General features: G+C 37.5%; 1 protein-coding gene across 1 annotated transcript; it reads left to right on the top strand.

The window, feature by feature from the left end:
* Positions 1–5: 5 nt before the first annotated feature.
* Positions 6–13981, top strand: LOC139962995 (cytochrome P450 3A24-like). Its single transcript, XM_071963439.1, has 13 exons — positions 6–2893; positions 4500–4593; positions 4810–4862; positions 5350–5446; positions 6021–6143; positions 7215–7303; positions 8663–8811; positions 9384–9511; positions 10133–10264; positions 11044–11264; positions 12442–12579; positions 13156–13318; positions 13877–13981. Exons 1-13 carry the CDS (start codon positions 2814–2816, stop codon positions 13955–13957), a joined length of 1548 nt encoding a protein of 515 aa, XP_071819540.1. The 5' UTR covers positions 6–2813; the 3' UTR covers positions 13958–13981.
* Positions 13982–14687: the final 706 nt, after the last annotated feature.

The raw sequence follows: 14687 nt of genomic DNA, 5'->3' as shown, positions 1-14687 counted from the left end.
GACAATCTCGACAGTAATGACGGATGACGAAGTATGATGATGACTGTGATGAAGATGACGCTGTTATAATTTGTGTGTATCTTTATGTAAATGTCTCACCGAGATTGATCTCGTTCAATTGAAGCAAAGTTCTGACGACTTAACAAGAATGGAAGATGGAAAGCCCGTTGTTGTCGCCAAGTGGGCCTTATTTTCGCTGTAATGAAATGAATTGTAATCATACTTCATATGTGTGGTGGTAAGTGTGACCACTGGCGGATCCAAGGGGGGCCAAGGGGGGCCACGGCCCCCCCCCCCACAAAGGTGAGCCAAAAAGTGTTTCCGAACATCCGCTAAATCATATGATTGGAAATTAAAAAAATCGAGAGGAATAGCAGTGGTAGACTAGTCTAAACCTTTTCGTTTTCTGGTTTAAAATTAAATGCAGAGCTCCCAACTGACCCGCAATTCGCGGGAATTAGACCCGCATTCTAACACCCAAACCCGCTGACCCGCACAAGCGTCCGAAAAAAACCGCATTGTAATTGTCAAGTATACATAAAAAAATTTGCATCAAATTTGACTTAGCAACCATCATTTCTTTAGCATTTAGCATAATAGAGTATAAAACCTCCTTTACAGCATCATTTGAACCTCAAATTAGCCTATATTTCTTTTCATTGGGGCGAGCAGCGAACATTTTCATGCCACGGGAAAGAATGAATTATCACCTACTATTCAATTTATTGATGTTACACACAAAAGAATGCATATTTCTCAGAAAATTTTGGGTGACAAAAGCCTTTCTAAGTGCCACCATTTTACATGTAGGCATCACCAGGATTCCAAAAAAATTCAAAAGGGGAGGGGGACACCCCCTCCCCCAGGACGGCGATTCGTGGCATGGACCAGCATTTGCCTTCTCAAGAGTTGGGAGCTATGTAAATGTATGAGCATGAGGATTTACAGTTTAACACCATTTTGCAGTTACAGGCTGGTTGTAAGAAATTTATAACCTATGAGAAATAAAATTTCTTGAGAAAGATGATCCCAACTTTGTTTTATAAATATTTTAGAAAATTACACCTGGGAAACATTTTTTTTAGAAGTAAATTAGCATCACCATTGTACACTTTTGTCTCACCAAATTGCATCTGAGGGCATTCAGCAATAGAAAATTTTCCAAAGGGGAGGGGGCACCCCCTCCCCTTAGACCCCTCCCCCATATCACTCTAATGCCACTTTGGCCCCTCCCAAACAAAGGCCCTGGATCCGCCAGTGAGTGTGACATGATCAGCTGATCCTAAGTTTACCTTGTAACAGTGGGATTAGCTGCAGACGGTATCAGGTATTATTTGCCCTCTTTCCTTCCCGCCAATTATTTGTCTAGAAGAAGAAGAAGCCGTTCGAATAAGTTCTCATTCTAACATCATTGTACTTTAGTGCTTGCAAAACGCTACCAGAGAACAAGAAATATCCGAAATATACTGCAGCTTACATGGGTGTCCCCAATTTGACACATACAAAGGCCTCCCCCCCCCCCACGCCGCTGATGGTACCTTTCACCCGATAACCCTATGTATACATAGGGTATACCCCTAATAAATAACTGCCTTCGAATTAATCTGCATAAATCTTTTTTTTTCTTAAATTGTAGTTCTAGAATCACCTGCCAAATATATATTGTTATGTCATAAAAACAAAATAATAATAGAAAACAAGAACGGCGATAAAAAATATGTATTCTGTCGACATTACGAAACATCGTATGAGCCAGGTATGTGTTGACTACGGACGCTCACAGGGGTCATGATATTTTACTTTCTTGTCACGTTACCTGGGTCAATTTTGTTTTGTTTTTTGGCAGACCAAAATAAAGTATAAGAATCATGATGTCAACAAATGATAAGTTTGCTGTTGTTCTTTTTCGGGGGTGGGTAAGGGGGGCATGGAGGGAGGTTGTAAATAGGTTGGAATCGCTACCCCCATTTTATTCGGAATTTTATATGAATTAAAGACACTTATTCTAGTTATTGCTGCAATATGAATGCAATTTTATTGCAATATATTCATATTCATTCCGTGTTGTAAGGTAAATATGAAGTAAATGTTACCAGTTATGAGTCTAAGAACAATTTTTTTTTATTTATGCTATATCCAGTAACCATGGACGCACATTTCCCGTCATCCATACAAGGGTGAATCCAACTCTTATATTTAAACATGACAGAAATGATTATCTACCAGCTATGAACAGGGAAATGCGTATTTCAGAAGTTGGTCTGAGTTGGGACACCATTTGATGAAATTGTGTATGATGGCATTTTGGACATTTGGCTGAAGAGAATTTTCAAGAATCAATCATAAACTTATCAGAGTAATCTTTATTATCAAATAACATGAATATGAATTGTTTCTGCTTAATGATAAAAATGGATATTAAAATGTTCACCATATCCCAATTTAAGGGAATGTGACCACATCCCCTTCCCCTCCCACCCCCTCCTATCGCTTTATTCCATTGAATACTATCTTTATCATGTTTCTTGACCTTTTCTTTCACTTTTTGGTGAGAAAAAAATAATATGTTATTGCTATTGTGAAGGATAATTTTCAACTTCTGGTAAGTTTCTGACCTATTCACCTACAGCAGTGTTGGCTTATTTTAAACGGAAGTTGCATATTGACAATTTGACCGGCATGTAAACCAATAGAGCTCCCACACTCGCATATATGCTGACCATTCATGCATTACCTATCGCCAGGGTACAGTGGCTCAATCTTACTTCTTAGTTCATATCATTGATCCCCATCGATCTTAGACGAGCAGCGAAATGGACCACTTAACAGATTTATTCAAGTTTGACACAACTACATGGATTCTTGGTGGTACTCTTGGTGTAGCATTTTTCATGTAAGTACACTTATGTTGTATATACACATATCTATATATACGTATATACATATATACGTATATACATATATACATAGCCTATATACGCATATTCGTATAAAATATACATATATACATATAGGCCTATACATTATATACATATATACGTATATACATATATACATATATGGGTGTGTGTGCATATATATAGGCCTACATAGATCAAAGGCTTCACAAATTTCAGATTACCATTGCATAGGCGTAGTCGGTGGAGGGTGCAAGTTTATACACCCTCCAACCCCCCCCCCCCCACCCCCTCACCCACTGCCGCCAGTAATTTCCTACAAAAAAATGTCAGCGTATTCTTGTTTCAGAGATGTGTCTTTTAGCTAGTAAGGCGCTACGAGAGAACAAAACATATATGCATGACAATACTGAAACATTCGGTGGCTTCTTCCACAATGGCACCATCCTCCCCCCCCCCCCCCACAACCCCAATGTCAGTATATTCTTCCCCAACTCAAATACGCCCTGCGCTTCAAAGTGTGTAATATCAATTTACATGTCACAACCATGTTTGTTTCATTCCTACACAGCCAATGTTAGTGCATCGTGTTAAATGGAATTGCTAAGATATGCTAGAATGGTCACATTGCTTTACTACAACTGCAACACACTTTTGGAGTGCCTCAATTAGTGTTCCATATACTACTGGTCGTTAATAGCGATGACCAACGGGGATTTCTTTCACTGTACTTTGTTGTCATCAAGCCTTACTCCTGTACGTTTCATGTTATAATTCATTTTAAAATGGGCAATCCGGTGGGTGAAGTTAATTTCGTAGCTAAAATTGCTGTAACATTCCTACAATTCAGGTCTAAAGCACATCTTCGCAGCATTTAACAGGGTGGTTTTATTTTCAAATTTGTGATATTTTCTTCAAAAGTATCTTGGCAGAATGAATGAATGATTGAATTGATGATGTCATCATGACGTCATCATAAACTAAGAATTGTTCGTCTTTGTAACATTTGGTTCACTTATTCATAGAACAAGTCATTATTTCTGCAAATAGTTACATTTTGAATGAAATTTTAAATACAGAGAGCATTGATAGCTAATCAAACATCCCAAATGTAATGACAGGTGTCAAGGATTAATGAACAAAAAGAGTATAATAGGAAAGTTAAGCAATTGATGAATATCTACCGTGATGACGTCACAGACCCCCCACTGTGTTCCACTGTGTTCCACTTAAAGAGGTAGGAAGGGCTTAACCAGTCAAAGTAAGTTACTTTCAATAAACCATGTCTCTAATGATTAAAGGGACAATATATTGAGGTGGGGTTTTCAACTTACACTGTGAAGTGTTATTCTCTTTACCAGTAGTCTAACATTATCTACCACTGGAATACCCCTTTAAACAAAATAAGTCCGAGGATGATGGTCGCGTCATTAATATGTCAACTGCTACCAATAATGTTCTTATTCTTTCTTAGAAGCAGAATTGTGTTTGATTAAGTTATAAATCTGATTCCTTGTAGATTTAGGTAATATATTATGATTGAATTTGCGCCACTTTTTTTATAAAGTTGTTTCCATCTCTCATGGGATATTAATTTAATAGGTATGACTATTGGAAGAAAACAGCTTTTCTAAGGAATGGAGTTCCTGGTCCAATACCACTTCCCCTTCTTGGAAACGTTTTAACTTTCAGAAGGGTAAATACATTTTTTTCTTTTCTTTTCTCAAAAAATTACTTTTGATCTATGTCAATATTTAGAACTCCGACCCCAGAACACGTTTTCAACCAGATATGCACTCCAAAGCAGTCTAATTTCCGCCCCCCCCCCCCTCAAAATTTCGACATACGGTGTACATATTCTCAATTCATCTCGCATTTTCATGTTTATTTTCCCATATTTTCATATTTACAGGGGTTCACATCTACAATAACTGACTTATGTGAAAAATACGGAAAGGCATTTGGGTAAGGAATTGTTCAGAAATAAATTTGAAAAATGCTTCCATTGTGTTAACTTTTTTTTTTGAGATACACGTCACTGTATAACACAGATAATTTCCTGTCAAGCGTTAACGAACGCCGTATAGTTGTACTTCTTCATATTAATCGGTACAATGTTTCAATAAATATTTTCACTAAAATTCTTTCCAGTTAATGAATATAATATTACCGCCCTCGAATAGAAGTCGAGAGAGAATTGAAGCTGTTTGATAAAGTTCGTGAAGAACATTCGAATGAGATAAAATAATCCCTAAATAGAACAAAATATACAACCAATGACGTCACTATGACGATTTCGGATTCTCTTACTAGCTTCACTGCCATCTCTTAGAAATGTGACTACATTTTGAAAGAAAAAACACTGATTTCTTGAGACGTTCACTTCTTTAAAATCCTTCTCTTCTTTTCTTTCTTCCCCCACCCCTCCACCGTCTCCTCCCCACCCACGTAGTGTTACCTTTTTGAGCAGTAAATGGTTGGTTGTCAGAGATCTGGAACTAATACAACAGATTATGATCACTCAGTTTTCGTCATTCCCGAATCATTGGGTAAGTATAACTCTATACCCATCGGGTTCGGATTAGTATAGGCCTTATAGGACCAAGAAAACCTCCCCACCTCCTAGTTAGAATTACAACCCTCTCCCCTCCCCTCCCCCACCCCTCATCCTCCTCGATCCATACACGTTAAATACTGTAAATTATTTAAACAAACAACATCTGTTTGTTAACATTCTTGATATCTTTTGGTATAACAGGAAGTGGCAACTCACTGCATATTCCCACACACCACCTTACCCTCACCCACCCCACCCCACCGCGGCGAGCTGCTGGATGATCCCAAACGACTTAACCATACGTTAAACTGACCCCTATCACATAATGTGCTAAAATGAAGATTTACTATACCAATGCCAATACATATTTAAATATGAGTCACATCGAGTAACCAGAACTAGGTTATAGTGAATATCTATAGTAACATGGCCACACGAAGTATTTGGTTCAGAGTATTATCAGGACAAAACAGAACCATGGAACTTCTATACCAATAATACAGTGGAAACTTTAGAGACAAATCGAGAATACTATTCTTGACTGCACTTTGTTTTTCTCTTTTCAGCCAGATAATCCCTTTTTTCAAGATAACATGATGAAATCATCCGTGGTTGTTTTATCTGATATGAAGTGGAAGGACGCACGTAATGCTATGACACCAGCGTTCAGTGGAAGTAAACTAAAACAGGTATTAGTATACGCCAATATATATATAGAGGCCATACTGTGAACGTACATAATGTATTTTTTCACCAGTCTTCACCAGGGACGACGAAGCCCATTTTAAGTGGGGTGGGGGGGTAGGATCCAAGCAGTGAGGTGCACATTCTTCCCCCCCCCCCCTTCTCAACCTCACACAATGATTCAATGGTATTTATATTAACGGTCCGGAGGTTTTTCTGATAGAAATGCTTAGGTAATCCCTAAAATAATATGATATAAAGCAATACTTCACCAAAGCATCGGTATTACTTGATTATAATTATTATTATTTTGAGAGAAAATGACTATTGGAGCTTACCACAAGCCCCTCATCATTTTAAACAGTACGAACATGGTTGTGACGTCACGGATGCCCCTTTGTCCAGAGAGTCCAAATGATTTCATTGTAGTCTATCGCTGAATTTCTGCTTCCAAAGAAACCTTTTCCAGCTATAACAGCGTAGTAAATAGTTATAATATACGTTGGGTATACGCTTCATTGTGATGGTGCGTGGTTTCATCCGTTACAAAGTGGAATGTACACACTCCCCCCACCCCCTTATACAGTGAATCAGTTCCTCACATAGTTAGTGGGTAAGGGTGGGGTGGGGGATCAGCGTGAGATATTATTATTGCCCATTCTCTGATCCAAATCATAAAGTGAATTATTAACAAATTTTGTAAGTGAGATGATTAAACATCTGTAAAACACTCTTGAAACCTGAAATATTCCGGCACGTATTTGAGTGAGCAATTTTCACAGAATGATTTTCCCGGTACCTTGCACCACGTGCCCCTAGAAACCCCCCCCCCAACACCCTTCCCTCACTACCACCCCGTCCTCACCCGTCCAGATTGAATCCTCCGGCTATATGACCTTGATGGGTATTATCCAAGCACATTCGTTAGCTCATGAGCGAAACATGAAATAAGTCAATGAAATTTCAACGTGTAAATCTGTATTTAACAAGGAATCATTCAGTTTGATGGTGGGAGGGAACAGACAATAGATTTTAGAACAATAGATTTATTGTGTTTTCTTTTGTTTTCTTTACAGATGACTCCAATCATGACAGATTGTTGTGACAATTTACTGGCAAAAATTGAGGAATTACAAATCCAGTCAGACTTCATCCAATGCAAAGAGTAAATTAAATTAATTAATTTTTTGGTTTCGTTTAATTAATATTTCCAGAAACTATACTTGAGAGATTCTTTCACATTAATTTTTAAAAACAATTGCTCTTTTGTTATTAACATTGTACATGGTTTCAATCCCTTGCATTTATTTCTTTTCTTCTTTGGTTATTGTTTTCTATTTTGTATATTTTAAGTAATTGCGGTTTTGTTTACTTGTTTGCTTTATTCAAACTGATCGCTTTCAATAATTTAAAGATTTTGCATACTCAATCAAACATAATTACTGATTTAAAATAGAATTAAAATCAAACAAAGTCTTATTAACTTAATTCGAAAATAATATGCAGGAATCTGAAGAAAGTTAAAATGTTTTCCAACCAATAAATGAAAAATATATCATGATAACTCAGAGTATAATAGCAAATTTAAAGAAACAACATTAACTGTATGTTGAAACCCCACCTCCCACCCCCCCTCGCACCCCAATAGGAAAACCCAACCCCACCCCGGCCCCCAGCCCTACCCGCTCAATCTAAATCTTTAAATATTATGTAATCAGGCGCGTAGCCAATGGGGGTGGTTTGGGTGTTCAAACACCCCCCATGGCCCAAGTGCCCCAAAAAAATATATGCAGAAAACACCAGTAAATTATCGCATTAATGGGATTTTAGCTTTACTTTTAGTGAGACTCTAAGAGAACCGTGATACCAAATATGCCAAAATCAATGATGTGAGAGTACCGTTAACTCTTTGGGTTCCCAGTTTGCTTGTCAACAGACTTCTACAGTCCAAACGAAGGGGAACTCTATAGGTCCGCAATTCCCTTGGTCTTTTTATCTCTGATTCCCCAAATTATCCTTCTTACAGTTCAAACTTTTGAGTTGAAGTTGAATTTAGTTGCTTGTAAATTATATATATAATGAGAAAGGTATCTCTTTAGGTTCGCATTTTCCTTGCATCAATAATTGAGTCTATATAGGATTACATTTTTCTGATGTGAATATAATTATTCCACAAAATAATTATCAAATATTCTTGTGCATGATTTGAGCTCAAACATTGCACCATTTTGCATCTAGAGGCCTTAAAATTCCATTTTTTCGCCAAAGGGGAAGGGGAAACCCCCTCCCATTAGACCCCTCCACCATGTCAGTCTCCAGCAAAACATCCCCATGAAAAAATCCTGGCTACGCGCCTGTATGTAATTTATTAAATATTAACAAAAATGTAACGGGATCAGCCATATCTAACTTGTGCCAAAGACACGATTAGACTATTTTACATAATTTACGGTATATTGATGATATTTTTTATTAACTTTTCTTTAGTTTTAATCTCTTGTTTTGTTGATTGATTAACTTTCAGATTGTTTGGAGCTTTCACAATTGATGTTGTGGCTGCAACCTTCTTCGGTCTTCAACTTAACTCACAAAAGAATCCAAAAGACCCGTTCGTACAGTACGCCAAGGAAGCCCTCGCTGTTAATGTATTCAGTTTCAGATATATCGCTGGCTGTAAGTATATGCATAAGGAGAGAGAACCAATTTGCATAACTGGGTTGCGAGTTTAGGGTGCGGGTTGGGGTTAGGGTTAGGGTGCGGGTTGGGTTAGGGTGGGGTGAGGTGAGGTGAGGTGAGGTGACGTGAGTTTAGTCGGCTTAACTTTCCAAATTCATTTCATATGCTCTCTAAGGTGACAAACCCTTCATATATAAGGCTGATATTAGTTCATTGGTATATGATTGAGTTTTTACCATCTTGGCCAAAGGGGCGGTTCACCCCCCCCCCCTCCCCCACCCCGCAACGCACTCTTCCTTCTCTCTCCCTCCCCTAAGTAACGCCACTTTTCCAACAGTCTGTGCAAGCACTCAAGCAAAGGTGCCCAAGGAAACGACATGGACAGGTTATCAAAACTTATTTGTGTTTTTATTCATTATTCGGGTGTAATTTATTACGAATTTATATTGAATTTATAATGAGATTGAATATTTTCTGCAATTAATCTTCAGATACGATTAAAGATACAAATATAATTGGACACCTTTCTTCTGTTATGTTCTCTACACATCTATACTCCATATACACAGCCGCTTTTCCTTTGGTGGGAAGATTTTTTGATGTCATAGACTATGGGCATATTCCTCGCCATATCAAGACATTTTTTACTAATTTGACTAACCAAGTTATCGATTCAAGAGAAAAAACGAAAAGTAAGGTAAGCGGTATATGTTGTTTCCTAAGATATTACCTAAGAAATAAATTACCCAATTGTGGGATATCTACATCTTCCCTCACAAATATCCATATTAAATGTTTCTTGTTTGTAAATAATTGTAAATAAATAATCAGGGAAATGGGTTCTTTTTCTCACTGAAATATATAATTTCCTTTGATGCCTACTGTGATAATATGGTAATAGAAATTAGAAATCGAATAATTAAAAAAAAAATCAATCATTCATATTTGCATTAGAAACCATTACGTAACTCGTGTATGCATTGCAGACCAGAGAGAGAGGACAGAAATTCCAGAGGTATACAAAAATGGTCAATGATTAATATGCAGTATGAATATATATGATGGCATTGAGAATTTTACGTAACGTTTGCAAATATTCTTCTCAATTTTTGGTTTTATATTCAAGAGGTGAAATAGAATTGTACTATCTTAAAAAATATGAACTATGTTTGCGTTATGTTTTTGTAACATTTATGTTATTATTATACTCCGCTCTCTCTTTTTCCTCCCTCCCCCACCCCCCCCCCCTCCCCACCCTTTTATGCGTGTTTCAAGTTTGTCTTTTCATAAAGATTATGCATTTAATTTTCGTTTATAGGTCAGAGTAGATGTACTACAGCTTATGGTAAACGCTCACAAACTTGAAGGAGAGGAAGAAGACGGTAACCATGGTGACGATGATCACCACCACAAGAAGATTCAGTTTACGAATGCTGACATAACTGCTAATGTAAGTGTGTCACCAAAACGCAACAGGCGCCACCAATCACTGGTGTACGGCAGAGATTATCTAATTACTTTCTACGAGATACAGAGAAGAAACATCGGTTGGGGCACAAATATCACTGTAACTAGATTGCGTAATATGCACAATATGGCGCATGGGTGAATTAGCCTAAGGCCTTAGGGCCAATCACACGATTGGTGCAAGACTGTTGGACTTGCCAACCCCCCCCCACCCTTCACAAGTTACGGGACACGGGTATTTGTGCCCCCCCCCCCTTAATTGCTATTGCCCCTCCAACTGAGAGTTTCTGCTATAGGGGCCTGCCTGCATTACCAAAACTTGAGAATCGCATAAAAAAAAAACAATTATAGGAGATATTCATCATTATTACAAGACACAAGGTTAATATATCTGTCGTACTGACTGCTATGGGTTACGTAATAGCCTATCATCTTCAATGATAAAATTACCCGAAGTGCATTGCGCGCACTCCTGTTTCGCCAGGTTAGTTGTATACGCTTCATGGTGCAACATTATTAGCAAACAATTTTACATTTTCTTTAATTTTATTAAATAACCATCATGCTTTCTCGATATACGCAGCTGCTTTTGTTGTACTGTAAAAATGGTTACGATTTGGGTGCCCAGTTTCCGATGTCTCTCGTTAACGTACAAGCCTACGAGCAACTCGAATATTCCAAATTTTTGTGAGATCAAAATTCAAGAAAATAAACCTGAATACAAAGATGTTTTTTTTCTCTCTCTCTTCGTGATTTCTTTAGACATTCACATTCTTCATGGCGGGGTACGAAACCACTACGTCGACTCTTGGCTTCATCTCGTATTTGCTCGCAACCAATCCTGACCAGCAGAACAAACTCATCGAAGAGGTTGACCAACATTTTCCGAATGGGGAACCGTTGACTTACGAAACCGTCAACAAAATGGAGTATTTAGAGGGCGTTATTAAAGAAACCTTAAGGCTATACCCGGCATCATCCCTGTGAGTGAATACTACTTAAAAAAAAAAAATGGTCCAGGTCAAAATTTTCAGTGCACAACAATGACGTAACACCTGTTTGCTCCAAGTTCACTTTTGATATGAAAGGTGGCAACTTCAACTGTCAATATCTCAAAAACGGTACATAGGAATTGAATGCAAATTTCACCAGAATGCTTAGATTATGTTCCTCTTTAACACAAAATCAATTTTGACCTGGACTATTCTTTTAACTCTTGTTATAGGTCATCAGTATTAATTAATGCCCACAAAGTATAATATATTAAAAAATTCCATATTTTTCAAGAAATGTCCAGAGAATGTATGAGACTTGAATTTTAATGAGATATGCAACAGAAACAGAAGCTTTCTCGTAAACAGAAAGAAATGATTGTATTTTTCATTAGACCCTGTCGAATCAGCTTTTTAACCCTCCGACCTTCCCATTCTCTGATAACGTGCAGCTATTTTCTGTGATATCTCTCCCTCTCTCTGTTGTACCTTTAAAATGTCAAAGTTCGAGGTTATATTGTGTAGGAATGTTGCATCACATATAGTGCATATGTCTCTGTAGTAAGAGATATTTGGGTAATGGACAGACAAACTGCGTATTTAGGAACCTTGTTAAGTATACCAGTGTCACTGGAAATATTGGGTATCCATCTTAAATCATTTTCTATAGGATGGGGACTTGATCACCCACCCCTTCCCCTTTCACAAAAACCACATTGAGAAAAGGGACTCCATTGTCGTCAGTTAAAACGTTCAGTCGAAGGGGGGGGGGGGGGTAGGAGGGGGTTATTATGCCTCAGAATACATCATTGTACGTCTTATCTACACTTCAACTTCTTTTTCTCTCTGGAGACACTTATACACTCCCATACATGAGTCTCAACGAAGCCAGGGTCCCATACCTCCAAATAAAATCCTTATATATATATATAAAGTCCTTATATATATATATAATCCTTATATATATATATAATCCTTATATATATATATATATATATATATATATATATATATATAATCCTTATATATATATATATATATATATATATATATATTTATATATATATATATATATATATATATATATATATATATATATATATATATATATATATATATGTATATATATTTATATTCATATGTAATTATAACAATTTGTTTACTATAGCACCGACCGTTACTGTGAGGAGTCTACGGTAATTGGCGGGGTAACAGTTCCAGCGCAAACAGTCTTTATCATCCCAATCTACACCATCCACCATGACCCCGAAATCTGGGAAGATCCAGAGAGCTTCAAACCAGAACGGTAAGAACTAACAAGGAAACACTATAGTGTAGCTTACAGTATATTACATATCTGCTTTGGACACCCAGTGGAGATGACTCGGTTTTGTACGGGGTGAGTGGGGGATTCGGTTCCCCTAGATATCGGTCGTTCCCATGCTGCGTCCGCTCTCCCCCTCCCCTTCTCCTCCTCATCCTTCTCCCCCCCCCCCCGATGACCCAACCAAATATATCGTAGATGAAGTTACAGAAGGATTTCAACATGATACACACCTCCTCTGCAAGTCTCTTTGCCCCCCCACCGGATCCACCGTACCCAATGGACCCCCCCCCACTCCCCCACTCCCCACTCCCCCACTCCCATCGATCCCATGGCCTTTGTGGTAGATCTAGCTATATCGTTCTTTGTGATCGATGTGTTCAAAATGTAATATGTTTCACGATATTTCCTAAATTCCCTAAATTCAATACAATTCAAATCAATTCAATTCAATTCAATTCCCTAAATTCAAGTTTCCTACAGCTACAACAAATATGGGCTTTTTAAAGTGTTGGCAGCATTTTATCGCCTTAATGTGCACCTTTTTTTTTGTAACAGCTTCAATAAAGAAAATAACCACAAGATACACCCTATGGCATGGCTTCCATTCGGAGGTGGCCCTCGTATTTGCTTGGGGATGAGATTAGCTATGATGGAGATGAAGTTCGGAGTGGTGCGGATACTCCAGAAATACAGGTTTGAGACCTGTTCCGAAACTGAGGTGAGCAAACACTATTGACCATTTTATCATGACATCATCAATGGTTGACTATTCACGTTTGTTTAAATAATAGCATGCACGTTATTCGAGTAACAATCCCCGCCCCCCCCATCATCGACTCCCTCCCCCCCGCCCCCTCAACGCCAACGGTGTAAATTTCGTTTCAAAATCATTGAATGGGTTGCGGTTATTAAATACATTACTTTGTATAGTATTAATATATTATTTCTATATTATCAATACATTATTCGTTTCAAAATAATTAGATGGGTTGCGGTAATTAAATACATTACTTCGTATAGTATTAATATATTATTTCTATATTATCAATACATTATTCGTAAATTATTAGTATATTATTTAATATAATATTTGTGTTCTTTTTTTTAAGACGTACACCTAAAATGTTCCATTATCAGCTGTCGTCGTAAATGTATCAGATAATAAACCTTGTTGTTTCTCTTTTATCCTTAATATAGTTCGAACTGTTACTTGATTATAGGCCTGTACTTTGGTTATAATGGAATATTTTGTCCCCTTTTAACTTTTTTTTTGCAGATTCCTCCAGTTCTCAACATTAGTACTGCTTTGATCTCTCCACCAAATGGTATCAAACTTCGAATTGTTCCGAGAAAATGAGTGAAAAATAAGGAAGACGCAAAAGAAATTACAAAATGGAAGCAAAGTATCTATCATCTGATGGGTGCCATTTTGTCCACACATTTAATCTGCAATAATTCTAGATCAGTTAAGATTTCAAATCAAATCTTGATCATATTTGCTTATTGTATTAACAAAAGAACTAGTAAAGTTTAGTTTAATTCAATAAAGTAATGTTATAGGTTCAAGGTCAGCGAAAATGGATGAAGGACAAAGGCAGGTTTCCCCCATTTAAGGGGCGCCATTAAACATTCAATATGAATGGATAACAGTATCTTAGCTTAGGCTCAATAGCCTATCATAACGCGTAAAGGATAACGAAATCATGTATTTTTACAATGTTGAGACAGCGTTACACATGTTAAAACTATCAAATGAAAAATTGAGATGATTATGATTGCGGTTGGGGGAGGGGTGGGAAGGGAGGGGTGGGGTGGGAGGGTGACGGTGGGGACAATCTCGACAGCCTAATGACGGATGACGAAATGATGATGACGCTGTTATAATTATTGTGTATCTCGATTTAAATGTCTTCCCGGGATTGATCTCGTTTAATTGAAGCAAAGTTCTGACGACTTAACAAGAATGGAAGATGGAAAGCCCGTTGCTGTCGCGGAATGGGATTTTTGACTATGTAATGAAATGAATTGTAATATACTACATATGTGTGGTGGTAAGTGTGACGGGATCAGCTGATCCTACCTTGTAA

Source organism: Apostichopus japonicus, chromosome 21 (assembly GCF_037975245.1).
Source record: "Apostichopus japonicus isolate 1M-3 chromosome 21, ASM3797524v1, whole genome shotgun sequence".
Classification (NCBI taxonomy): domain Eukaryota; kingdom Metazoa; phylum Echinodermata; class Holothuroidea; order Aspidochirotida; family Stichopodidae; genus Apostichopus; species Apostichopus japonicus.
This window is presented reverse-complemented; position numbering and strand designations above follow the sequence as displayed.

Coding starts and splice junctions, on each gene's coding strand:
- LOC139962995 (XM_071963439.1), top strand. CDS start 2,814: ATGGACCACTTAACAGATTTATTCAAGTTTGACACAACTACATGGATT. Junction 4,594..4,809: donor ACGTTTTAACTTTCAGAAGG/GTAAATACATTT, acceptor TCATATTTACAG/GGGTTCACATCTACAATAAC. Junction 9,512..10,132: donor GAGAAAAAACGAAAAGTAAG/GTAAGCGGTATA, acceptor TTTCGTTTATAG/GTCAGAGTAGATGTACTACA.